This window comes from Anomaloglossus baeobatrachus, chromosome 8 (assembly GCF_048569485.1).
Source record: "Anomaloglossus baeobatrachus isolate aAnoBae1 chromosome 8, aAnoBae1.hap1, whole genome shotgun sequence".
In the NCBI taxonomy this organism is placed as follows: domain Eukaryota; kingdom Metazoa; phylum Chordata; class Amphibia; order Anura; family Aromobatidae; genus Anomaloglossus; species Anomaloglossus baeobatrachus.
Window position 1 is genome coordinate 15,507,029 of NC_134360.1, and position 27,107 is coordinate 15,534,135.

A 27,107-nucleotide genomic window follows, 5' to 3' on the forward strand; every position below is an offset into this window, starting at 1 on the left:
TTTCACACGTGCGTTGTGCGGCATCCGTTGCATTGCGTTGTGTGACGGATGTAACGGATGCATTGCATATAGTGGCACAACTGATGCGACGGATTCTGCAAAACAACGGGAATCCGTTGTAGCTTTTTTTTTTTCAAACAATTACTCAACTGAGCATGCGCAGTTGTGTAAAAACGGGATGCGTCACAGGAATCCGTCAAATGACGGATTCCGCCGGATTCCGCCACCATAGTATTCCATTAAAAAAATGATGGACGTCGACAGAATCCAGCACATTGCGTTTTTTTGACGCTCTGGGAAGCGCAGAAAAACGCTACATGCTGAGTTCTTTGCGCCCGGCGGACGCAACGCAGCGTCGGCTGGCGGTTACAACGCAATGCGTCGTCCATACAAGTCTATGGGAAACAGCGCACATCCGTTAACGGATTGTGCTGTTTCACAAAGCGGCGGATTGCGACGGCTGCCAAACGACGCAAGTGTGAAAGTACCCTAAGGCAGCTTTGTCAGTTTTTTGGCATCAGGCACATCCGGCCCCGGATCCATTTTTTTTTCCTCACTGAATTGTATTAGCGCCGGATTGTGCCTGATGCCTTTGTGTTGCATCCGTCGTGTGACAGATCCGGCGAAATTTATGTGTCTAGCTGCTCGAAAGGACACAGCATGCAGCGTTTTTTTTGGCAGCTGCAAAAAGACAGAAAGCGCCGAATCCGGCGTCATGTACAATGAAAGCCTATGGGCGCCAGATCCGTCGTAATGCAGCAAACAACGCATTAGGCTACGTTCACACATCAGTTTTTTTTCCATCAGGCACAATCCGGAAAAAAACGGATATAACGGATCCGGCGCCGGATACATTTTATCCCCATTGGTTTGTATTAGCGCCGGACTGTGCCAGATGGCCTTGAGTTGCATCCGGCTTTTAACAGATCCGGCGTAATTAATGTGGCGGCCGGATGGAACGTCTCATTGAACATTTTTTGTCTTTGAAAAAAAACATATCGCGCCGGATCCGGCGCAATATGGCGTGATTTACAATGAAAGCCTATGGACGCCGATCCGGCAAAAAAATGGATGCGGCCACCGGATCCGTTTTTTTAAACTGAGCATGCTCCAATTTATTGAAAAAAAACAGATCCAGCAAAAAAAAAAAAAAACGGATGCAAAAAAAAACGGATGCGCCGGATCCGTTTTTTGATGGATCAGATATACCGGATCCATAAAAAAAAAAAAAAAAAGGATCAGGCGCATCCGTTTTTGCATATTCTGCGCCAGATCCACTGCATCAGGCACACACCGGATTGTGCCTGATGCCAAAAAACTGATGTGTGAACGTAGCCTTACAGCGACTGATTCCGTTTTTTTCTACTGAGCATGATCGTCCAAAGACTGAAGGAACTGATGGAAAAAACTGATGCAACTGATCCTTTTTTTCGCCTGATACGTTGCATCGGTTTTTACACCGGATTGTGTCTGATGCCAAAAAACTGATGTGTGAAAGCAGCCTCACAGTTTGTTGCATATTTTCAAAAAAATAAATAAAAACCGACATTCCAATCCCATAAATACAAGTTCTATCCATCTAAACCCCTTTTTGGCAATAAATGTATCATTACTAATACAATATATCAGGCATTTCAGAGCAGAGGAGCCGGACGTTTGCCGAAACTTTTGAATTCCGCTCTACCTTTTATTTGTAAAGAAAATCAAAGTATAGCGGCCATTAGCGCAGCGTGCTACAGAACAGAAATAAAAGTTCACATCTGCTCCATGGGGCCACAGAACAGGAGCAGTCATTTAGGAAATTTGTGTACAGCTTTGCGTGCAACAAATGTAACCAATTTGCATCCTCCACATCCAGTAAGGGCTGCGGTGGAGGCTTTCATCCTAGTCAGAGGTTTCGCCTGGGCTGTAATCACAGGCCTCGCATGCATTGTGCCACAGGCCTTACTCTGCGGGGTGAAGAGGTTAATTGTAGCCTAGTAAATTGCCAGCTCCACAGACAAACACATGCTTGAACCAGGTCGAAATGAGCTTGTTCCTGGCCAGATCTGCTTCCTGATTTTCCCACTGATCTGCTTGAAGGGGCAGCTGTTTCGCATTAGGCGCCCCCTTTAAATGCTCCAGGTTTAATTAAGCCATGTCCATATCACGCTAACATTAACAAACAAAGCAAAAGCCGAGGCCCCGGCATCCAAATAACCTAGTAAAATGTAAGAAATAATGAGGGGGGGGCTCCTAAAACACAAGGCGTTAACATGAGGCGACTGAACGGTGCAAGGGCAAAGGGCAAGTCGGCCCCTAACCTCTCCCCGGAGTTAGGAATAACTACTAATTGTAATCTGCGTTGGGAAGGAACTACCGGAGAGCGAGCCATGGCTTCCGGAAAACTGGAAAGTGGGCACAGTCAACGGAGGAGATAGTGGCAGCACGGTCAACGGAGGAGATAGCGGGAGCACGGTCAACGGAGGAGATAGCGGGAGCACGGTCAACGGAGGAGATAGCGGGAGCACGGTCAACGGAGGAGATAGCGAGAGCACGGTCAACGGAGGAGATAGCGAGAGCACGGTCAACGGAGGAGATAGCGAGAGCACTGCACACCTTCATGGGCCCGGTCAATGGAGGAGGTAGCGGGAGCACTGCACACAGTCATGGCCACAGTCAACGGGAGGAGATAGCGGGAGCACTGCACAGTCATGGCCACAGTCAACGGGAGGAGATAGCGGGAGCAATGCACACCGTCATGGGCGCGGTCAGCTGGAGGAGATAGTGGGAACAATGCACACCTTCATGGGCACGGTCAACTGGAGGAGATAGTGGGAGAAATGCACACCTTCATGGGCACAGTCAACTGGAGGCGATAGCGGGAGCAATGCACACCTTCATGGGCACGGTCAACTGGAGGCAATAGCGGGAGCAATGCACACCTTCATGGGCACGGTCAACTGGAGGAGATAGCGGGAGCACTGCACACCTTCATAGCTACAGTCAACGGGAGGATACAGTGGGAGCACTGCACACCTTCGTGGGCACAGTCAACGGGAGGAGAAAATGGGAGGAGAAAACGGGAGGAGAAAGCGGGAGCACTGCACACCTTCATGGGCACGGTCAACGGGAGGAGATAGCGGGAGCACTGCACACCTTCATAGCTACAGTCAACGGGAGGATACAGTGGGAGCACTGCACACCTTCGTGGGCACAGTCAATGGAGGAGATAGCGGGAGCACTGCACACCTTCATGGGCCCGGTCAATGGAGGAGATAGCGGGAGCACTGCACACAGTCATGGCCACAGTCAACGGGAGGAGATAGCGGGAGCAATGCACACCGTCATGGGCGCGGTCAGCTGGAGGAGATAGTGGGAGCAATGCACACCTTCATGGGCACGGTCAACGGGAGGAGATAGTGGGAGCAATGCATACCTTCATGGGCAGGATCAACTGGAGGAGATAGTAGGAGCACTGCACACCTTCATGGGCACGGTCAACTGGAGGCAATAGCGGGAGCAATGCACACCTTCATGGGCACGGTCAACTGGAGGAGATAGCGGGAGCACTGCACACCTTCATAGCTACAGTCAACGGGAGGATACAGTTGGAGCACTGCACACCTTCGTGGGCACAGTCAACGGGAGGAGAAAACGGGAGGAGAAAACGGGAGGAGAAAGCGGGAGCACTGCACACCTTCGTGGGCACAGTCAACGGGAGGAGACAGTGGGAGCACTGCACACCTTCATAGCTACAGTCAACGGGAGGATACAGTGGGAGCCCTGCACACTTTCGTGGGCACAGTCAACGGGAGGAGAAAACGGGAGGAGAAAGCGGGAGCACTGCACACCTTCATGGGCACGGTCAACGGGAGGAGATAACGGGAGCACTGCACACCTTCATGGGCACGGTCAACGGGAGGAGATAGCGGGAGCACTGCACACCTTCATGGCCACAGTCAACGGGAGGAGACAGTGGGAGCAATGCACACCTTCATGGGCACGGTCAACGGGAGGAGATAGCGGGAGCACTGCACACCTTCATGGCCACAGTCAACGGGAGGAGACAGTGGGAGCAATGCACACCTTCATGGGCACGGTCAACGGGAGGAGATAGCGGGAGCACTGCACACCTTCATGGGCACGGTCAACCGTGAGCTTTAAATATTGTCCAAAATTTATCACCAATCCACTAGTTCCCATGTGTGTAACATCAAAACTCCACTAGGCTCAGAACTGGGGACTCGCGTCCCTTGCTCTCCATATGAGACTGCGCCCAAAAGTTTATCAGAGCAGCCGCCCCCCCCGGACCCTCACATTAATTGTCTAAGGAAAGCACAGAGTCAACAGCAGCCAAAGAAATGGAATGGAGAAGCAGAACGGTGCAAAATTGGCTACTCCGTTCATCTCCTACAGGCCATGGTTTTGTGGCCAAGGTCGTTTTGGGTTCCAGCAGCCTCTACCTAAAAGTTTCCACCCGTCCGATGAATTCTTGTAGACTAGGATACCCTTTAACTATGAGACATCAAGGATATAATAAAAGTGCACATATGAAAAGGGCTGTCCCGGCCAAAAAAAAAAAGTCTAATCTTTCCCAGAATGATTGCCCCTCTCGTTTAGGGTTTCCTCCTGGTATTGAAAATCCATCCGATTAATTTGGCCTGTAATACCAGACCCGGCCTATGGACGAGGGGGGCGCTGTTTCATTTCCCATTACAAATCAGAAGAATTCCTCTTTTTCAGATACGGCGTCTGAATGTAGAGCTGGGAAATGTGGCAAAATATAAGATTACAGACGTAAACCAGAATAAATGTGGGGACTGTGAATTATTGGTGGTAGCAGAGCGTTATTACTTTACCAGTCACAGACTATCTTCTGGGGATAGCGCTGGAGGCCGGAGTCAGGATTTATGGGTTTATGGAAACCCCACAGAGCAGACAAATTCGAGTTTCTATGGAGCGCGACAATGTGAAATATCACTTATGCCGTCCCAACAAGCGAAGTGACGGCTCTGTCCCGTCTCACACCGGGGAATGTCACAGAGATGATCCCATTATTCACCACTGCGCACATATGACGTATACCTGACATATTGCAATGCGGGCAGATACAGGGGCCCCTTCTGTGCCCAAGCCTTATGCATGCTAAAGTTGCCAACTACGGCAGGAACTGTCCAACTATCTATACAGGTAAAATACATCTCTGTACCGTGTTAGCACTATCTCTATGGAGACCATACAGCAGATTAAACTGGAGGACGTAATCATAAGGCTCGGGGGACATGTCACCCATGGGTGGGGATGGACGAGTTGGTAGAATGAACGTTCGGACGATTGCTATCTAATGTGCATTGCCAAATTAAGAGGCTGCCCAAGAAAACAAAAACATGGCTGCCTGCTCCCAAAAATGGTGACAAACCTGTGTGCTTCTTAAACTCAGCCCCAATTAATTTAATACCAGACTAAGCCGCGAGCAGCTACACCAGACAAAGCCGCGAGCAGCTGCACCAGACTAAGCCGCGAGCAGCTGCACCAGACTAAGCCGCGAGCAGCTGCACCAGACTAAGCCGAGAGCAGCTACGCCAGACCAAGGTGCGAGCAGCTACGCCAGACCAAGGTGCGAGCAGCTACGCCAGACCAAGGTGCGAGCAGCTACGCGAGACCAAGCCGCGAGCAGCTACACCAGACCAAGCCGCGAGCAGCTACGCCAGACCAAGGTGCGAGCAGCTACGCCAGACCAAGGTGCGAGCAGCTACGCCAGACCAAGGTGCGAGCAGCTACGCCAGACCAAGGTGCGAGCAGCTACGCCAGACCAAGGTGCGAGCAGCTACGCCAGACCAAGGTGCGAGCAGCTACGCCAGACCAATCCGCGAGCAGCTACACCAGACCAATCCGCGAGCAGCTACACCAGACCAATCCGCGAGAAGCTACACCAGACCAATCCGCGAGCAGCTACACCAGACCAATCCGCGAGCAGCTACACCAGACCAATCCGCGAGCAGCTACACCAGACCAAGCCGCAAGCAGCTACACCAGACCAAGCCGCAAGCAGCTACACCAGACCAAGCCGCAAGCAGCTACACCAGACCAAGCCGCAAGCAGCTACACCAGACCAAGCCGCAAGCAGCTACACCAGACCAAGCCGCAAGCAGCTACACCAGACCAAGCCGCAAGCAGCTACACCAGACCAAGCCGCAAGCAGCTACACCAGACCAAGCCGTGAGCTGCGATACCAGACCAAGCCGTGAGCTGCGATACCATACCAAGCCGCAAGCTGCAACACCAGACTAAGCCAAGAGCTGCAATACCAGACTAAAGGGGGGCTTTACACGGTAGCGATATCGCTAGCAATAGCGAGCGTGTAAGTACCCGCCCCCGTCGCGCATGCGATTGTTTGTGATCACTGCCATAGCGAACATTAGCGCTACGGCAGCGTCACATGTACTTACCTGGTCGGCGGCGTTGCTGTGACTGCCGAACAATCCCTCCTTCAAGGGGGAGAGACGTTCGGCATCACAGCGACGTCACCGCAACGTCACTAAGCAGCCGGCCAATCAAAGCGGAGGGGCGGAGATGAGCAGGACGTAACATCCCGCCCACCTCTTCCTTCCGCATTGCGGGCCGGCGGGCAGGTAAGGAGACGTTCCTCGCTCCTGTGGTGTCACACATAGCGATGTGTGCTGCCGCATGAGCGATGAACAATATGGATAAACAACCATTACCGATTTTTGGTTTTGGGACGACCTCTCCATGGTGAACGATTTTAATGTCGCTGGTCAGTGTCACACGCTGTGATACCGTTAATGGCGCCGGATGTGCGTCACTAACAACGTGACCCCGACGATAAAACATTAACGATATCGTAGCGTGTAAAGCCCCCTTAAGTCATGGACAGGTATGGTGCCCTTTCTGGAAGAAAGGAGCCACAATTTTCTAATCCTGTATCACCCCTTTATGCTTATGAGGTTTTTTACTGCGTTTTCAGGGCAGAAACTCTACAATTAAGTTGGAATAATAATAATAATCTTTATTTCTATAGCGCCAACATATTCCGCAGCGCTTTACAATTCAGGAGGCTCATATACATATATACAAACAAGTAACAATTATAGAAGATACAATATTTAAAGGGAAAAAAGGCAACCCTGCTCGTGAGCGCTTACAATCTACAATGAGATGGGGGAGGGGCGAGGTACAATGCTTATTTACAGTGACAATCCCGCCATCTCATGGGGGATAGGTAATGGCTTCCTGGACCAATAGGCCCAGGACCTTGAGATGCATTTGGGTGCCCTGGAGTGTGACGTGGGGTACTTATCTGAGAAGTTGTAGGGGGATTAGGTGAAATTAGTTTGGCTAGGGAGTGTGATAGGCCACCCAAAAAAGATGCGTTTATAGGGAGCGTCTGAAGCTGAGTAAGTTGTGATTTGTCCTTTTTTGTCCTGAAAACTCATCAAAAAGGTCAGTAGCAAAAAGGAAATCCGGACACAGTCCCCATCACAGAATGGTGGGTTTTTTCTCTGCAGAGTTTCCCAAAAAACTAAATGATCCGAGGTAATAGTAATGGAGTCCAGACAGAAAGGAGGAGTCCAGTAGGCGGCTCCCTTCTGCTTCTCCCCACCCCCCTCTGCGTGATTGACAGCTCTCTCCATAATGGCCTCTTCACACACTTTCAAACTTATAAAACATTTATAAAGTTGAGGGAAAAAGTAGAAAATGGTACAAAAAGGAAAAAAAAAATCTGGCGACTTCCTGTTTGATAGATGACAATGAAGGCTCTGAACAGACGAGGGTGGTTGTTCTTAGGAGAATGTGAAGCTTTGATCTTCGGTGAGGCTGATAAATATGCTTGTCGGTTGTCGGGGGGGGGGTGAAGAACACTTCAAGATTATGCTTTATTTCATCTGTTGACCTCATGCACATAATAAGATCCTCCAAACCGCTTTGCATGACAGTAAGTGCAGGTTCTACATTGTATCCTGCCCGCCCGGTGTAATATATGCTCACTACAGGAACAACATACTGTATTATCACAGTGCACTATATAATGCACAATGCCTGCTATATAATGCATTGATGGGAACAGGATTACATTTCATCATGTGCAATTAGAAAAAAAAAGTTTTGCAAAGTTTTCCAGATTACACCCGACATGATCTGATGTCGCTGACCCCAAAAACCACCTGAATGAGACCTAGAATCCGGCACCAAGGACAAGAAATGCAAATAGGCAAATGCAAACGCTAATTTAGAAGAACCCGTTTGTTGAGTCGTACTTTTTCCTACTTTACATCAAACTAGCTGCAGTACCCGGCGTTGCCCGGGATAGTGTCTGTCTCAATCCGTCTGGCTCAGTCCCTTTTCCCCCGACTCGGTCCCTTTTCCCCCCGACTCGGTCCCTTTTCCCCCGACTCGGTCCCTTTGACTGTCTGTCTCTTTGACTGTCTCTCTCTGTCTCTTTCCCTGTCTCTTTCCATCTGTATCTGCCTGTCTGTCTCTTTGACTGTCTCTCTCTCTCTCTCTCTCTCTCTGTCTCTTTCCCTGTCTCTTTCCATCTGTATCTGCCTCTGTCTCTTTGACTGTCTCTCTCTCTGTCTCTGTCTCTTTCCGTCTGTATCTGCCTGTCTGTCTCTTTGACTGTCTGTCTCTCGCTCTCCCTCTCTTGGTCTCTTTCCCTTTCTGCCTCTTACTCTGTCTGTGCCTATGCATGTCAGTCTCTCTCTATTCGTCTCCCCACCGACATCTTATTACCTCACACATAAGCTTCTTATACTAACAATTTATTTTGTTCCTATAGCAACCAATCACAGCTTCTATTAATAACCTGTAGCTCGCAGCTCCATTGATTTTAATGGAAGCAGTTGTTTTGGAGAGCAACTGTAAAGCGCAGGGTTAAATTTTCCCATCAAAACATAGTCTGTGACGTTCTCTGAGTCACATGAAGTGTCTGTGCAAAATTTCGTGATTGTAAATGCGACGGTGCGGATTTCTTTAGTGGACACACACACACACACACACACACAGCTTTATATATTAGATTCAGACCATGGTAGAGCCTTTGTCCGAGCTCCGAACTGAAAGTGATCAAGATTTATTGTGATCTGGATTCTTTATATCACATATACAAATCTGTAGCAAATATATCTGATTAGGTTAAGGACGTTCGGATCAAATGCTGATCCAATGTTGGCTTAGTGTGATCCGATGCTCTCGGAGGAGAATCGTAGCACACAGTTAGGAGAAGGAGAACAAAACTTCCATCTACTCCCTTCAATGAGTCCACTGAAATCAGACTGCATTCAGATGTCATCCGAGCACAGTCCAATGATTTCCTTACACCCATAGACTCGAATGGGTGCACACCGTCCGATATATACGCTGCCACTTGCAGCACGTTGATCAGCCCCTCAGTATAATGTTGGTCCCAGTCCGCTGCATAGTATAACGTAGGTCCCAGTCCTCTGCAATAAAACATCGGATTACTCTTGCACGAGTTATACGGTGGTATAAACTGAATGAGCCCTATGGGTGAAATGTATGGCAAGTCAACAGCAGATCCTCCAAGAAATCCACACACTTAATGATTCTGATGATTCACTGCGGTGGAAGATCCCTCAAGTTATATCAGTTATTTGTGGCCAAACCTTAAGGGCATGTGCACAAGATCAGGGTTTGCAGTATATTGGACGAACCCTAAGGTATTTGCACACGATCAGGGTTTGCAGTATATTGGATGAACCTTAAGGGCATGTGCACACGATCAGGGTTTGCAGTATATTGGATGAACCTTAAGGGCATGTGCACATCATCAGAGTTGCAGTATATTCGATGAACCTTAAGGTTATGTGCACAAGTTTGCAGCGTTTTGGACGCAGTGTGTCACGATTGTGTGCACGCACCCTAATACATGTTGCACTGGTTTGCAAACTCATTATTTCGGATGTGTCTTGTACAGAACGCTGCACTGCACCGAGCCTCATCCTGTTTGTGCCATTACACATTTATCCCGGGGTCTTGTTTTCTCATTTTTGCTTTATCTGCAAAATCCGAAAGCGTAAACTCTCTTTCCAGATGTCAAGATCTAGGCAAAGAATTAAGAAAAAAAAATCTCTCCCTTTACTGACAAAAACCATGCAAGTTCACGTCAATGCTGAAGGCCGGATCACTCCACATGTGCACAGCTGCCAGTATCGGAGCAGTCCAGCGCCGCAGGGCCCAGTATCGGAGCAGTTCAGCGCCGCAGGGCCCAGTATCGGAGCAGTTCAGCGCCGCAGGGCCCAGTATCGGAGCAGTTCAGCGCCGCAGGGCCCAGTATCGGAGCAGTCCAGCGCCACAGGGCCCAGTATCGGAGCAGTTCAGCGCCGCAGGGCCCAGTATCGGAGCAGTCCAGCGCCGCAGGGCCCAGTATCGGAGCAGTCCAGCGCCGCAGGGCCCAGTATCGGAGCAGTCCAGCGCCGCAGTGCCCAGTATCGGAGCAGTCCAGCGCCGCAGGGCCCAGTATCGGAGCAGTCCAGCGCCGCAGGGCCCAGTATCGGAGCAGTCCAGCGCCGCAGGGCCCAGTATCGGAGCAGTCCAGCGCCGCAGTGCCCAGTATCGGAGCAGTTCAGCGCCGCAGTGCCCAGTATCGGAGCAGTTCAGCGCCGCAGTGCCCAGTATCGGAGCAGTTCAGCGCCGCAGTGCCCGGAAGACATCACGAGACGGATCAGGACCCGGTGTAGAGTCTATTCTTCAGTCATTCTCTAATCTGATTGTAAAGGTTCCCTGCAATCTGCAATGTGACCTGCAGCACCTCTTCTAGTCTTATTCCCCCCATTACAGCCCAGATTGTGCTTCTTTGCAGGAATCTGTGCAGAATGCGGGGGAAGATTTCCATTCCGCTGCTCTCCTGCATTTCAATCAGTCCTGTCCCTGCAGTGCCTTGAATGACAGATGGAAGTGGCTGTGGTTTAAGGGGAGGAAATGAAAAGGAATTTTAATAGAACAAACAGTGGCTTCGTTTCCTATAGGCAAAACTTCAAAGGCGGCCCAACCCCAGAGCAAACAATGTGCTCCAGAGGCCGTCAGTCATCTCATAGTCCTGCAGCCTATTCAGGGTGCAAAGCCGGGCACACAAGAAGGAACAGTCATGCAAGTCTGCCCCAAGATGCAAGGACCATCCGCCGGGGCCGAGGGAAGACACCGGAGCACAAGAATGTCTGCAAAACAAAAAAACTTATTCTTTTCTATGCACAAGGGCAACCCGAGAGGAGCCGTATTATGTCCAGAATTAGAACACTTCAAAGGGTTTTGCTTTCACACACAAAGCGTACAAGGGAAAAAAAAATCAAGGTGCAAGCGGGGTGCGGAAGTAACTTAAGACACATCATTAACTTCAAAGCACTTCTGGCATGTTTGGTAGGCATGCACGGGCACGGCACAAGTGTCAGGAGGGATATGGATCAAAAAATGAAAATATATACAGAATATGACAGCCTGGCTGACTATGCACCGGCCATACCGATGAGACATTGTGACAAATGCGGATATCAAAGTTGCATTGATGGAGCGGGCGCACAATCAGGAGCAGGCGCCCCATCAGGAGCGGGCGCCCCATCAGGAGCGGGCGCCCCATCAGGAGCGGGCGCCCCATCAGGAGCGGGCGCCCCATCAGGAGCGGGCGCCCCATCAGGTGCGGGCGCCCCATCAGGAGCGGCCGCCCTATCAGGAGCGGCCGCCCCATCAGGAGCGGGCCCCACCATCAGGAGCGGACCCCACCATCAGGAGCGGACCCCACCATCAGGAGCGGACCCCACCATCAGGAGCGGGCACACTATTATAATAATAATAATCATCATCTTTAATTTTATAGTGCCAACATTTTCCGCAGCGCTTTACAATTCAGGAGGATCATATACAATCAAGTAACAGTTATAGAAAATACAATACTTAGAGGGAAAAAAAAAAAAGACAACCCTGCTCGTGAGAGCTTACAATCTACAATAAGATGGAGGGGGGGGGGGGCAAGGTACAATGCTTATTTACAGTGACAATCCCGCCATCTCAAGGAAATGGGGGATAGATAACGGCTTCCTGGACCAGTTGGCCAGAACCTTGAGATGCATTTGGGTGCCATAGAATTTGACGTGAGGTTATGTTCTGAGAAGTTGTGGAAGGACTATGTGAATTTAGTTCGGCTAGGGACGACCAGGCACACTATCAGGACCGGGCACACTATCAGGACCGGGCACACTACCAGGACCAGGCACAGACGGATGAGACACCTGCGCAAGAACAGTATCAGGGCCGCAGAATAATGCAAAATTGCAGCTGATCTGGGAAGCACAATCGGACCCCCTTACCATTGCGGCCACTGAACTGCTGCACCCATATCCACTGCTGATTTGCAATATTGTGGATAAACACGGCACTTCTGTGGTAGCTGCTCAAGTAGGATTCAGTTGTATGTAGCAAAGAGCAAATACCTGGCAGTAAAACAGTTGGGTAAACTGGTCTTTTATTAAGTAATCTTGACCAGATACAACACAGATGTTTCGGTCTACAAAGACCTTCATCAGTTTGCGGAGAAGACAAAGTACCGTATTTTTCAGACTTTGAAGATGCACTATTCCTATTCCTGGGAGGAAAATGAGGGTTGCATCTTATAAGCTAAATGTAGCTTACCGGGGGGTGGGGGGGGGGGGGTCAAAGGAGGCCGGGGCTGCGCTGCAAAGGGTGAGGCAGGGGCCATCCTAAAAATGTTGAGGGCTTCAAATAATGGCACCCGGAGTCGGCAAGTGCTCAGAATGAGCTCGAGTCGAGATATCAAATCTGCGCATGCGCCACCTTCGGCTCATTGATCTCGCAGCAGCACACTTATGGAAAATGGCACTTGGAGGTGGCACGTGCACAGATGGAACTCTGGGCTCAAGACCTCATCTGCGCACGCGCATTAATATCCCAGCAGCGGACTTAAGAAAAATGGTGCCCAGAGTCGGCACGTGCGCAGATGAGATCTCAGATTGTCATTGAGCCAATAGCTCAATGTGCGCATGCGCCAACTCTGGGTGCCGTTTCTAGATGTTCCTGCCTCAAAGCGCCCAAAGCAAGCATCTGGGACACCCACTGCATTGCCCTACTCCACCACCGCCCCTACCTCCTGTGAACCCACCTTACCTCCGTTACTGCCCCCCCGCTCCCCGGTAAGACACCACCGGATTATAAGACTGACGCTAGATTGGATCCAGCAGAGATCACACGTCCAGTTATTGTCCATTAGATCTGATCCAGCAGAGATCACATGTCCAGTTATCGTCCATTAGATCGGATCCAGCAGAGATCACACGTCCAGTTATCGTCCATTAGATCGGATCCAGCAGAGATCACACGTCTAGTTATCATTCGTCAGATCGGATCCAGCAGAGATCACACGTCCAGTTATCGTCCATTAGATCGGATCCAGCAGAGATCACACATCCAGTTATCGTTCGTTAGATCGGATCCAGCAGAGATCACACGTCCAGTTATCGTCCATTAGATCGGATCCAGCAGAGATCACACGTCTAGTTATCATTCGTCAGATCGGATCCAGCAGAGATCACACGTCCAGTTATCATTCGTCAGATTGGATCCAGCAGAGATCACACGTCCAGTTATCGTCCATTAGATCGGATCCAGCAGAGATCCATTGGCAAAAAAGATATGAAAACATAACTTTTTGTCTGTTGGTAAATAATTGATTTCTGCTGGATCCATTTTTTGTTTTTTTTTTCATATAGTGGAGTCTCCGGATCCGTTACCAGAGTTTCCCCAAGAGCAGATTATTAGGGCGCACGATGCTAAGATTTTTAATGCACTAAATCATTGAGGAATTAAATACCAGACGGAGGAAGCATCAGACCTAATAACACATGTGGCGAGACAATGCACTTCCTCTCATCCGATGCACACGAGTGATCGCCCCCCGCCATTCATCCCACACTCCGGGTGACCCCATTATCTGCCCCTCAGGAATCTCCCACTGCTGTACACAGGCGGAGGTGATGAAAGGGCTCCAGGACCCTTCACACTCTCTGCTCACAAGATATGTCTCCTCTGTATGACACTGCGGAATAAAAGACATGATGACCTCCTGGGGAAGGGTCAGACGCCACCGCGATCCACAACAAGCAGCGGTCACACCACCACATCACTGGTTACCTCCAGTACTCAGCACCTGAGCATGGTAGTGCCCACTCATCACTAGTTACCAGTACAGAGCACCTGAGCATGGTAGTGCCCGCTCATCACTAGTTACCAGTACTGAGCACCCGAGCATGGTAGTGCCCGCTCATCACTAGTTACCAGTACTGAGCACCCGAGCATGGTAGTGCCCGCTCATTCACTAGGTACCAGTACTGAGCACCTGAGCATGGTAGTGCCTGCTCATCACTAGTTACCAGTACAGAGCAGCCGAGCATGGTAGTGCCCGCTCATCACCAGTTACCAGTACTGAGCACCCGAGCATGGTAGTGCCCGCTCATCACTAGTTACCAGTACTCAGCACCTGAGCATGGTAGTGCCCGCTCATCACTAGTTACCAGTACTGAGCACCCGAGCATGGTAGTGCCCGCTCATCACTAGTTACCAGTACAGAGCAGCCGAGCATGGTAGTGCCCGCTCATCACCAGTTACCAGTACTGAGCACCCGAGCATGGTAGTGCCCGCTCATCACTAGTTACCAGTACTGAGCACCCGAGCATGGTAGTGCCCGCTCATCACTAGTTACCAGTACTGAGCACCCGAGCATGGTAGTGCCCGCTCATCACTAGTTACCAGTACTGAGCACCCGAGCATGGTAGTGCCCGCTCATCACTAGTTACCAGTACTGAGCACCCGAGCATGGTAGTGCCCGCTCATCACTAGTTACCAGTACTGAGCACCTGAGCATGGTAGTGCCTGCTCATCACTAGTTACCAGTACTGAGCACCCGAGCATGGTAGTGTCCACTCATCACTAGTTACCAGTACTGAGCACCCGAGCATGGTAGTACCCGCTCATCATTAGTTACCAGTACTGAGCACCCGAGCATGGTAGTGCCCGCTCATCACTAGTTACCAGTACTGAGCACCTGAGCATGGTAGTGTCCACTCATCACTAGTTACCAGTACTGAGCACCTGAGCATGGTAGTGCCTGCTCATCACTAGTTACCAGTACTGAGCACCCGAGCATGGTAGTGTCCACTCATCACTAGTTACCAGTACTGAGCACCCGAGCATGGTAGTGTCCACTCATCACTAGTTACCAGTACTGAGCACCTGAGCATGGTAGTGTCCACTCATCACTAGTTACCAGTACTGAGCACCTGAGCATGGTAGTGCCCACTCATCACTAGTTACCAGTACTGAGCACCTGAGCATGGTAGTACCCGCTCATCATTAGTTACGAGTACTGAGCACCTGAGCATGGTAGTGCCCACTCATCACTAGTTACCAGTACTGAGCACCTGAGCATGGTAGTGCCCGCTCATCACTAGTTACCAGTACAGAGCACCCGAGCATGGCAGTGCCCGCTCATCACTAGTTACCAGTACAGAGCACCCGAGCATTGTAGTGCTCGCTCATCACTAGTTACCAGTACTGAGCACCTGAGCATGGCAGTGCCCGCTCATCACTAGTTACCAGCACTGAGCACCTGAGCATGGTAGTGCCCGCTCATCACTAGTTACCAGTACTGAGCACCTGAGCATGGTAGTGCCCACTCATCACTAGTTACCAGTACAGAGCACCCGAGCATGGTAGTGCCCACTCATCACTAGTTACCAGTACAGAGCACCCGAGCATGGTAGTGCCCACTCATCACTAGTTACCAGTACAGAGCACCCGAGCATGGTAGTGCCCACTCATCACTAGTTACCAGTACTGAGCACCCGAGCATGGTAGTGCCCGCTCATCACTACTGATAACAGCTTGATCGGTGGTGATCTGACCGCTGGGATCTACATCAAATCAGCAGAAAGAAGACTTTCTCACCCTTAAGGCCCCGTCACACACAGAGATAAATCTGCGGCAGATCTGTGGTTGCAGTGAAATTGTGGACAATCAGTGGCAGGTTTGTGGCTGTGTACAAATGGAACAAAATGTCGAATGGAGCGAGAGTTTACATGCACGATCGGCCGTCCACTCATTCTCTATGGAGCTGCTGCACTTGGCTTTTTCCAGCACATTGAAAATAAATGGACATGTAAGTTCTCTGTTAGGGGTAAAAGGTCCCCAATCTGCTAATCAATGAGGGTCCCAGCGCTGGACCCACACAGGTCAGCAACTTATCAGCACTCCTGTAGATAGGGGGTGTCCGGTTCAGACAAGTCAGACCCCTTTACACAGATCAATAACAGTGTGAATTAGTTTTCATTCCCCATCATTGGCACATGCACACAGGGCAGCCTCATGAATGACAGTGAGTTGTAGTTGGATCATGTATTTTACAAAGACAATCGCGCCGTTGTCGGCAGCACATCCATTGCTGGGAAGATGAATGTGCTGCAGACAATATGCAATCTGTGTGGGGATGAACGATTGCACAGATCAATCATTTGCACAAACCACTGACGACGGCTCCAGGTAAATGGATGCAGATCGCAGAGCACGGCTGCATTACGGATCCATTTATACACAGCACATTGTGATATCCCCTATGGTTGTCACCTCATTATTTTCTATGGCAATAATGCTGCAAACCGCACAGAGTGCACACTGACACTGCAGAGAGCAAACCGCACAGAGTGCACACTGACACCACGGAGAAGAAACCGTGCAGAGTGCACACTGACACCGCGGAGAGCAAACTGCACAGAATGCACACTGACACCGCGGAGAGCAAACCGCGCAGAGTGCACACTGACACCGCGGAGAGCAAACTGCACAGAATGCACACTGACACCGCAAAGAGCAAACCGCGCAGAGTGCACACTAACACTGCAGAGAGCAAACCGCACAGAGTGCACACTGACACTGCAGAGAGCAAACCGCACAGAGTGCACACTGACACTGCGGAGAGCAAACCGCACAAAGTGCACACTGACACTGCGGAAAGCAGTGTCATAGACACTCTATAGAGGCCACGTGGGTTTTATTTGTTTTAATAATGGGATGTCCGTGCACCAAAGGATCAATTCCTCCGTATTGTGCAGTGTACAATTTTTTTGCACTCTCTACAAAATGATTGGATTGCAAAAAAAAAAAAAAAAGACTCCTTTAGTAGACAGATGCAATCTGGACTGTGGCCCCTGATGGACGTGTGGTGGCCATATAGACCCAGCAGTAGCGGAGAGTGGTGGGTGCAGAGGACACTGACAACGCAGCCTTCATGATTAACCCTCCAGAAAAATGATGGCGCTGCGCATGAATTCAATAAATGCTTTTAATGTCGGATCCAACCATTCATTCAATTCCAAGAAGAAAAAGACCTGACTCCATTCCAGAGCTCGCTCCCGGCCTCAGGAGGATCCGCTGCAGTAAACAAGCTCCGATCTGGATCCGCTCATGATCCGATGATACTGCAGCGTCAGATCCAAACGGACAGAACCACAAGCCCCGCAGCCGCTGTAATCTCCACTATCCCAGAATGGACCCTGCTCCATCACATGACCCGTCCGCAGACTGCGCTGCTACACTGTGACGAACAACACCATCCTGCAAAACCTTACACAACTCTGGAGGTAGATGTGGCCCCGACCTCTGCGGCCCCCGCACCAATGCTATATCCGCTTCTGTGCAACATGTACCATTATACACAGAATAAACCAGAAACACACAGGACAAATATATATTTACACAGGAGCGGACATATGAATGGGGCAAGCTCTGCAGCCATCGGGGGGCCGAGAGGTCGGGGGGCTCAGTGCACCTCCAAAGCAGGTGGAATTGTCCAGTTGAACCCTTGGACTGCAAATTCCCCCTATATTGTTCTTGCACAGGGGCCTTTTTCTGTCTGTATAATATATATATATAATGAACATTAGAACAGCGCAACAATGACTCAAAAGAGGCAAAAACATTTATCCAAATGAAACGGAAAAAGAGGCCGCGCGCCCAGGACCCGCACATAACAGAGGACGCAAAAAAGAGGCCGCACGCCCAGGACCCGCACATAACAGAGGATGCAAAAAAAGAGGCCGCACGCCCAGGACCCGCACATAACAGAGGACGCAAAAAAGAGGCCGCACGCCCAGGACCCGCACATAACAGAGGACGCAAATAAGAGGCCGCACGCTCAGGACCCCGCACATAACAGAGGATGCAAAAAAGAGGCCGCACGCCCAGGACCCGCACATAACAGAGGACGCAAAAAAGAGGCCGCACGCTCAGGACCCCGCACATAACAGAGGACGCAAAAAAGAGGCCGCACGCCCAGGACCCGCACATAACAGAGGACGCAAAAAAAGAGGCCGCACGCCCAGGACCCGCACATAACAGAGGACGCAAAAAAGAGGCCGCACGCCCAGGACCCGCACATAACAGAGGATGCAAAAAAAGAGGCCGCACGCCCAGGACCCGCACATAACAGAGGACGCAAAAAAGAGGCCGCACGCCCAGGACCCGCACATAACAGAGGACGCAAAAAAGAGGCCGCACGCCCAGGACCCCGCACATAACAGAGGATGCAAAAAAGAGGCCGCACGCCCAGGACCCGCACATAACAGAGGATGCAAAAAAAGAGGCCGCACGCCCAGGACCCGCACATAACAGAGGACGCAAAAAAGAGGCCGCACGCCCAGGACCCGCACATAACAGAGGACGCAAAAAAGAGGCCGCACGCCCAGGACCCCGCACATAACAGAGGATGCAAAAAAGAGGCCGCACGCCCAGGACCCGCACATAACAGAGGATGCAAAAAAAGAGGCCGCACGCCCAGGACCCGCACATAACAGAGGATGCAAAAAAAGAGGCCGCACGCCCAGGACCCGCACATAACAGAGGATGCAAAAAAGAGGCCGCACGCCCAGGACCCGCACATAACAGAGGACGCAAAAAAGAGGCCGCACGCCCAGGACCCGCACATAACAGAGGACGCAAAAAAGAGGCCGCACGCCCAGGACCCCGCACATAACAGAGGATGCAAAAAAGAGGCCGCACGCCCAGGACCCGCACACAACAGAGGACTAGAAACACCACACTTATTTGCAAGGTTTTGGACATGCTGCCAGAGTAGCCCCCCACAGACCCTGCACTGCACAGACCCTGCACTGCACATCACCCGCACAGACACTGCACAGACCCTGCACTGCACATCACCCGCACAGACCCTGCACTGCACATCACCTGCACAGACCCTGCACTGCACATCACCTGCACAGACCCTGCACTGCACAGACCCTGCACTGCACATCAGCCGCAGACCCTGCACTGCACATCAGCCGCACAGTCCCTGCACTGCACAGACCCTGCACTGCACATCAGCCGCACAGTCCCTGCACTGCACAGACCCTGCACTGCACATCAGCCGCACAGTCCCTGCACTGCACAGACCCTGCACTGCACATCAGCCGCACAGTCCCTGCACTGCATAGACCCTGCACTGCACATCAGCCGCACAGTCCCTGCACTGCATAGACCCTGCACAGACCCTGCACTGCACAGACCCTGCACTGCACATCAGCCGCACAGTCCCTGCACTGCACATCAGCCGCACAGTCCCTGCACTGCACATCAGCCGCACAGTCCCTGCACTGCACATCAGCCGCACAGTCCCTGCACTGCACATCAGCCGCACAGTCCCTGCACTGAACATCAGCCGCACAGTCCCTGCACTGAACATCAGCCGCACAGTCCCTGCACTGCACATCAGCCGCACAGACCCTGCACTGCACATCACCCGCACAGACCCTGCACTGCACATCACCCGCACAGACCCTGCACTGCACATCACCCGCACAGACCCTGCACTGCACATCAGCCGCACAGACCCTGCACTGCACATCAGCCGCACAGACCCTGCACTGCACAGACCCTGCACTGCACAGTCCCTGCACTGCACAGTCCCTGCACTGCACAGTCCCTGCACATCAGCCGCACAGTCCCTGCACTGCACATCAGCCGCACAGTCCCTGCACTGCACATCACCTGCACTGCACATCAGCCGCACAGTCCCTGAACTGCACAGACCCTGCACTGCACATCAGCCGCACAGTCCCTGCACTGCATAGACCCTGCACTGCACATCAGCCGCACAGTCCCTGCACTGCATAGACCCTGCACAGACCCTGCACTGCACAGACCCTGCACTGCACATCACCCGCACAGACCCTGCACTGCACATCAGCCGCACAGTCCCTGCACTGCACATCAGCCGCACAGTCCCTGCACTGCACATCAGCCGCACAGTCCCTGCACTGCACATCAGCCGCACAGTCCCTGCACTGCACATCAGCCGCACAGTCCCTGCACTGCACATCAGCCGCACAGACCCTGCACTGCACATCACCCGCACAGACCCTGCACTGCACATCAGCCGCACAGACCCTGCACTGCACATCAGCCGCACAGACCCTGCACTGCACATCAGCCGCACAGACCCTGCACTGCACAGTCCCTGCACTGCACAGTCCCTGCACTGCACAGTCCCTGCACTGCACAGTCCCTGCACATCAGCCGCACAGTCCCTGCACTGCACATCAGCCGCACAGTCCCTGCACTGCACATCACCTGCACAGACCCTGCACTGCACATCACCCGCACAGACCCTGTACTGCACATCACCCGCACAGACCCTGCACTACACAGACCCTGCACTGCACATCACCCGCACAGACCCTGCACTACACAGACCCTGCACATCACCCGCACAGACCCTGCACTGCACATCACCCGCACAGACCCTGCACAGACCCTGCACTGCACGTCACCCGCACAGACCCTGCACTGCACGTCACCCACACAATCCCTGCACTGCACGTCACCCACACAGTCCCTGCACTGCACGTCACCCACACAGTCCCTGCACTGCACGTTACCCACACTGCACCTGCACGTCACCCGCACTGCACTGCACATCACCCGCACTGCACATCACCCGCACAGACCCTGCACATCACATCACCCGCAGTCCCTGCACTGCACAGTCCCTGCACTGCACATGACCCACAGTCCCTGCACTGCAGTCCCTGCACTGCACATCACCCGCACAGACCCTGCACTGCACCCGCACAGACCCTGCACTGCACATCACCGGCACAGACCCTGCACTGCACATCACCGGCACAGACCCTGCACTGCACATCACCGGCACAGACCCTGCACTGCACATCACCCGCACAGACCCTGCACTGCACATCACCCGCACAGACCCTGCACTGCACATCACCCGCACAGACCCTGCACTGCACATCACCCGCACAGACCCTGCACTGCACATCACCCGCACAGACCCTGCACTGCACATCACCCGCACAGACCCTGCACATCACCCGCACAGTCCCTGCACTGCACTGTCCCTGCACATCATCCGCACAGATTCTTCCCCGCACATCTGCACTGCACAGACCCTGCACATCATCTGCACAGACCCTGCACTGCACAGACCCTGCACATCATCCGCACAGACCCTGCACTGCACAGACCCTGCACATCATCCGCACAGACCCTGCACTGCACAGACCCTGCACATCATCCGCACAGACCCTGCACTGCACAGACCCTGCACATCATCCGCACAGACCCTGCACTGCACAGACCCTGCACTGCACAGACCCTGCACATCATCCGCACAGACCCTGCACTGCACAGACCCTGCACATCATCCGCACAGAACCTGCACTGCACAGACCCTGCACATCATCCGCACAGAACCTGCACTGCACAGTCCCAGCACATCATCCGCACAGACCATAGAGATCATCCACAGCAGACCCTGCACTGCACATCACCCGCACAGACCATACAGATCATCCGCAGCAGACCATGCACAGACTCTGGGAAACTTACAAGTCCGGGCAAAACTTTCAGCCAAGTTGCAGATACGTTCCTGTCATGGGCAGCACTGACCTTAGGGGCGCAGGGGTCGGCGGGGGGTCTCCGGAGGCCGCCAGTGGCCGCTCTGCCCGGGCCCGGACACATCATCAGGGACCCCGCAAAGATGAGGAGACGCAGACACGGAGCCATGGTCCGAGCCAGGGAGACTGCTGTGTGCCCCGCACTGCGCGTGCGCCCCAGACTCTGCCGAGCCCCGCCCCCTGCTGTCAGTCCGGAGCCGCCCCGTCCTGGAGCGCTGCCGCCCATCACACGATCCTCACACTGTGACTGCCGGCGGCTCCAGCTGCTCCTGCCTGACAGGGACAGAGGGGGGGAGTCCGGGAGGACCGAGGGGGGGAGTCCGGGAGGACCGAGGGGGGGAGTCCGGGAGGACAGAGCAGAGGCTGAGGAGAACTTCTGTGGTAAATCTGCTCCAGTGTCACACATGTAAGATGAGGGAATCATCGCTCCAGTTATTCTTTTCCTGAGGAGTTTTTTTTCTTGTTGTTTTGTGGGGGGTGGGGTGGGGGGAGATGGGGGGGTGGTGTATGTCGGGGATGGTGTATGGGGGAGATGGGGTGGGAATGGATGGTGTGTGGGGGGAGATGGGGGGGATGGTGTGTGGGGGGGATGGGGTGTGGGGGGAGATGGGGGGGTGGGGTGTGGGGGGAGATGGGGGGGATGGGGTGTGGGGGGAGATGGGGGGATGGTGTGGGGGGAGATGGGGGGATGGTGTGTGGGGGGAGATGGGGGGATGGGGTGTGGGGGGAGATGGGGGGATGGTGTGTGGGGGGGGATGGGGTGTGGGGGGAAATGGGGGGGTGGTGTGTGGGGGGATGGGGTGTGGGGGGGGATGGTGTGTGTGGGGGGATGGTGTGGGGGGAGATGGGGGGGATGGGGTGTGGGGGGGATGGGGTGTGGGGGGAGATGGGGGGGTGTTGTGTGTGGGGGATGGTGTGTGGGGGGAGATGGGGTGGGAATGGATGGTGTGTGGGGGGGATGGTGTGTGGGGGGAGATGGGGTGGGAATGGATGGTGTGTGGGGGGGAATGGTGTATGGGGGAGATGGGGTGGGAATGGATGGTGTGTGGGGGGAGATGGGGGTATGGTGTGTGGGGGGGGGGGGAATGGTGTGTGGGGGGAGATGGGGGTATGGTGTGTGGGGGGGGGGAATGGTGTGTGGGGGGAGATGGGGGTATGGTGTGTGGGGGGAGATGGGGGAATGGTGTGTGGGGGGAGATGGGGGTATGGTGTGTGGGGGGGGGGAATGGTGTGTGGGGGGAGATGGGGGGATGGTGTGTGGGGGGGGATGGTGTGTGGGGGGAGATGTGGGGGGAGATGGGGGTATGGTGTGTGGGGGGAGATGGGGGAATGGTGTGTGGGGGGAGATGGGGGTATGGTGTGTGGGGGGGGGAATGGTGTGTGGGGGGAGATGGGGGGATGGTGTGTGGGGGGGGATGGTGTGTGGGGGGAGATGTGGGGGGAGATGGGGGGATGGTGTGTGGGGGGGGATGGTGTGTGGGGGGGGGGGTGTGGGGGGAGATGGGGGAATGGTGTGTGGGGTGGGATGGTGTTGGTGTGTGGGGGGAGATGGGGGGTGGTGTGTGGGGGGGATGGGGTGTGGGGGGAGATGGGGGGGATGGGGTGTGGGGGGAGATGGGGGGGTGGTGTGTGGGGAGGGATGGTGTGTGTGGGGGGGGATGGTGTGTGGGGGGTGTGTGGGGGGAGATGGGGGGGGAGATGGGGTGTGGGGGGAGATGGGGGGATGGTGTGTGGGGGGGATGGGGTGTGGGGGGAGATGGGGGGGGTGGTGTGTGGGGGGGATGGTGTGTGTGGGGGGGGATGGTGTGTGGGGGGTGTGTGGGGGGAGATGGGGGGTGGTGGGGGGAGATGGGGGGATGGTGTGTGGGGGGAGATGGGGCGGGGGGGGGATGGTGTGTATGGGGGGGTCATTACATTTTCAGCTCAGGGTCAGATTTTCATCATTTTTGAAGTTTTCTCACTTCTATCAAACAAGCGGAAATGTTGGAGACCGCGGGGGCAAATAAACCATCGGTGCAGTACAGGGCCCGGGTGGTAAAGGGGCCACATCCAGCCCCTGCAGGGGGAGCTGTGCTTTATAATAATATAATCTTTATATAGCGCCAACATATTCCGCAGCGCTTCACATATATGAGCAACGCTGTCCCCATCGGGACTCACAATCTACATTCCATTCCCTATCAGTCTTTGTAGTCTGGGAGGAACCCGGAGGAAACCCACAGAAACACAAGGAGAACATACAAACTTCTTGCAGATGTTCATGGTGGAATTTGAACCTAGGACCTCAGTGCTGCAACCACTGAGCCAACGAACAGTGCTAACCACTGAGCCACCATACAGTGCTATCCACTGAACCAGTGTACAGTGCCAACCACTGAGCCAACCCACAGTGCCAACCACTGAGCCAACCCACAGTGCTAAGCACTGAACCAACCCACAGTGCTAAGCACTGAGCCACCATACAGTGCTAACCACTGAGCCACCTATATAACAGTGGTAACCACTGAGCCACCATGCAGTGGTAACCACTGAGGCATTATACAGTGCTAACTACCGAGCCACTGTGCCACCCATTATGAAGAGCTGTTGTGCTGTAGAGTCTGAATATTGTTACTGCACAGGGCCCCTTCTGTCTGTGCCGCTCCGGCCATCCCGGTGCTGTCCGATTTTTTTCACAGACCCATAGACTGGCATTTGTAAGTTTGATCCATGTTTCATAGCACACTGGATGTCACCATGTTATGGTGTGGACCGCTCAGTCTGGAAAAATCTGCATAAATACATGTATGTGTGAGCAGCCCCATAGAGTATAATGGGTACAGCCCCATAGAGTATAATGGGTACAGCCCCACAGAGTATAATGGGTACAGCCCCACAGAGTATAATGGGTACAGCCCCACAGAGTATAATGGGAACAGCCCCACAGAGTATAATGGGAACAGCCCCATAGAGTATAATGGGTACAGCCCCATAGAGTATAATGGGTACAGCCCCATAGAGTATAATGGGTACAGCCCCATAGAGTATAATGGATACAGCCCCAAAGAGTATAATGGGTACAGCCCCAAAGAGTATAATGGGAACAGCCCCATAGAGTATAATGGGTACAGCCCCATAGAGTATAATGGGAACAGCCCCATAGAGTATAATGGGTACAGCCCCATAGAGTATAATGGGAACAGCCCCATAGAGTATAATGGGAACAGCCCCATAGAGTATAATGGGAACAGCCCCATAGAGTATAATGGGTACAGCCCCATAGAGTATAATGGGTACAGCCCCATAGAGTATAATGGGAACAGCCCCATAGAGTATAATGGGAACAGCCCCATAGAGTATAATGGGAACAGCCCCATAGAGTATAATGGGAACAGCCCCATAGAGTATAATGGGAACAGCCCCATAGAGTATAATGGGAACAGCCCCATAGAGTATAATGGGAACAGCCCCATAGAGTATAATGGGTACAGCCCCATAGAGTATAATGGGTACAGCCCCATAGAGTATAATGGGTACAGCCCCATAGAGTATAATGGGTACAGCCCCATAGAGTATAATGGGTACAGCCCCATAGAGTATAATGGGTACAGCCCCATAGAGTATAATGGGTACAGCCCCATAGAGTATAATGGGAACAGCCCCATAGAGTATAATGGGAACAGCCCCATAGAGTATAATGGGTACAGCCCCATAGAGTATAATGGGTACAGCCCCATAGAGTATAATGGATACAGCCCCAAAGAGTATAATGGGTACTGCCCCATAGAGTATAATGGGTACAGCCCCATAGAGTATAATGGGAACAGCCCCATAGAGTATAATGGGTACAGCCCCATAGAGTATAATGGGAACAGCCCCATAGAGTATAATGGGTACAGCCCCATAGAGTATAATGGGTACAGCCCCATAGAGTATAATGGGTACAGCCCCATAGAGTATAATGGGTACAGCCCCATAGAGTATAATGGGTACAGCCCCATAGAGTATAATGGGAATAGCCCCATAGAGTATAATGGGAATAGCCCCATAGAGTATAATGGGAACAGCCCCAAAGAGTATAATGGGTACAGCCCCATAGAGTATAATGGGAACAGCCCCATAGAGTATAATGGGTACAGCCCCATAGAGTATAATGGGTACAGCCCCATAGAGTATAATGGGTACAACCCCATAGAGTATAATGGGTACAGCCCCATAGAGTATAATGGGTACAGCCCCATAGAGTATAATGGGTACAGCCCCATAGAGTATAATGGGTACAGCCCCATAGAGTATAATGGGTACAGCCCCATAGAGTATAATGGGTACAGCCCAATAGAGTATAATGGGTACAGCCCCATAGAGTATAATGGGTACAGCCCCATAGAGTATAATGGGTACAGCCCCATAGAGTATAATGGGTACAGCCCCATAGAGTATAATGGGTACAGCCCCACAGAGTATAATGGGTACAGCCCCACAGAGTATAATGGGTACAGCCCCACAGAGTATAATGGGTACAGCCCCATAGAGTATAATGGGTACAGCCCCATAGAGTATAATGGGAACAGCCCCATAGAGTATAATGGGAACAGCCCCATAGAGTATAATGGGTACAGCCCCATAGAGTATAATGGGTACAGCCCCATAGAGTATAATGGGTACAGCCCCATAGAGTATAATGGGTACAGCCCCATGGAGTATAATGGGTACAGCCCCATGGAGTATAATGGGTACAGCCCCATGGAGTATAATGGGTACAGCCCCATGGAGTATAATGGGTACAGCCCCATAGAGTATAATGGGAACAGCCCCATAGAGTATAATGGGTACATGTCCTGTCCGTGCAAAAAACATATGTCTGAATGCGCTCTTAAGGGCAGAGGAATAATAGACAATGTGAATTGTGGCCCGGTCACTTCTCAGCCACTCGATGTTCAGTACAATGCGATCCACCAGAGCAGATTGAAGACTAAGGCCGTGTTCACACGTTCAGTATTCATCCATCGGAACGGATTTTCTTTTTTTTTTTAATTTAAAAACTGATCCATTTTTTTATATTGAAGTCGATGGAAAACAGATCGATTATTCGGCCGTCCATTATCTTCCCTTTTAAAACTGATCCAGTAAGCAAAAAAC

General features: G+C 52.5%; 1 protein-coding gene across 1 annotated transcript in view; it reads right to left on the bottom strand.

Moving 5' to 3' along the window:
- The window catches only part of IL17RD (interleukin 17 receptor D), a 106,508-nt gene extending 84,410 nt beyond the window's left edge, over window positions 1-22,098 (bottom strand). Inside the window, exon 1 of the mRNA XM_075320654.1 lies at window positions 21,982-22,098. Within this exon, the coding sequence (XP_075176769.1) occupies window positions 21,982-22,098 (117 nt within the window). The remainder of the gene's footprint in view (window positions 1-21,981) is intronic.
- Between the last annotated feature and the right edge of the window lie 5,009 nt (window positions 22,099-27,107).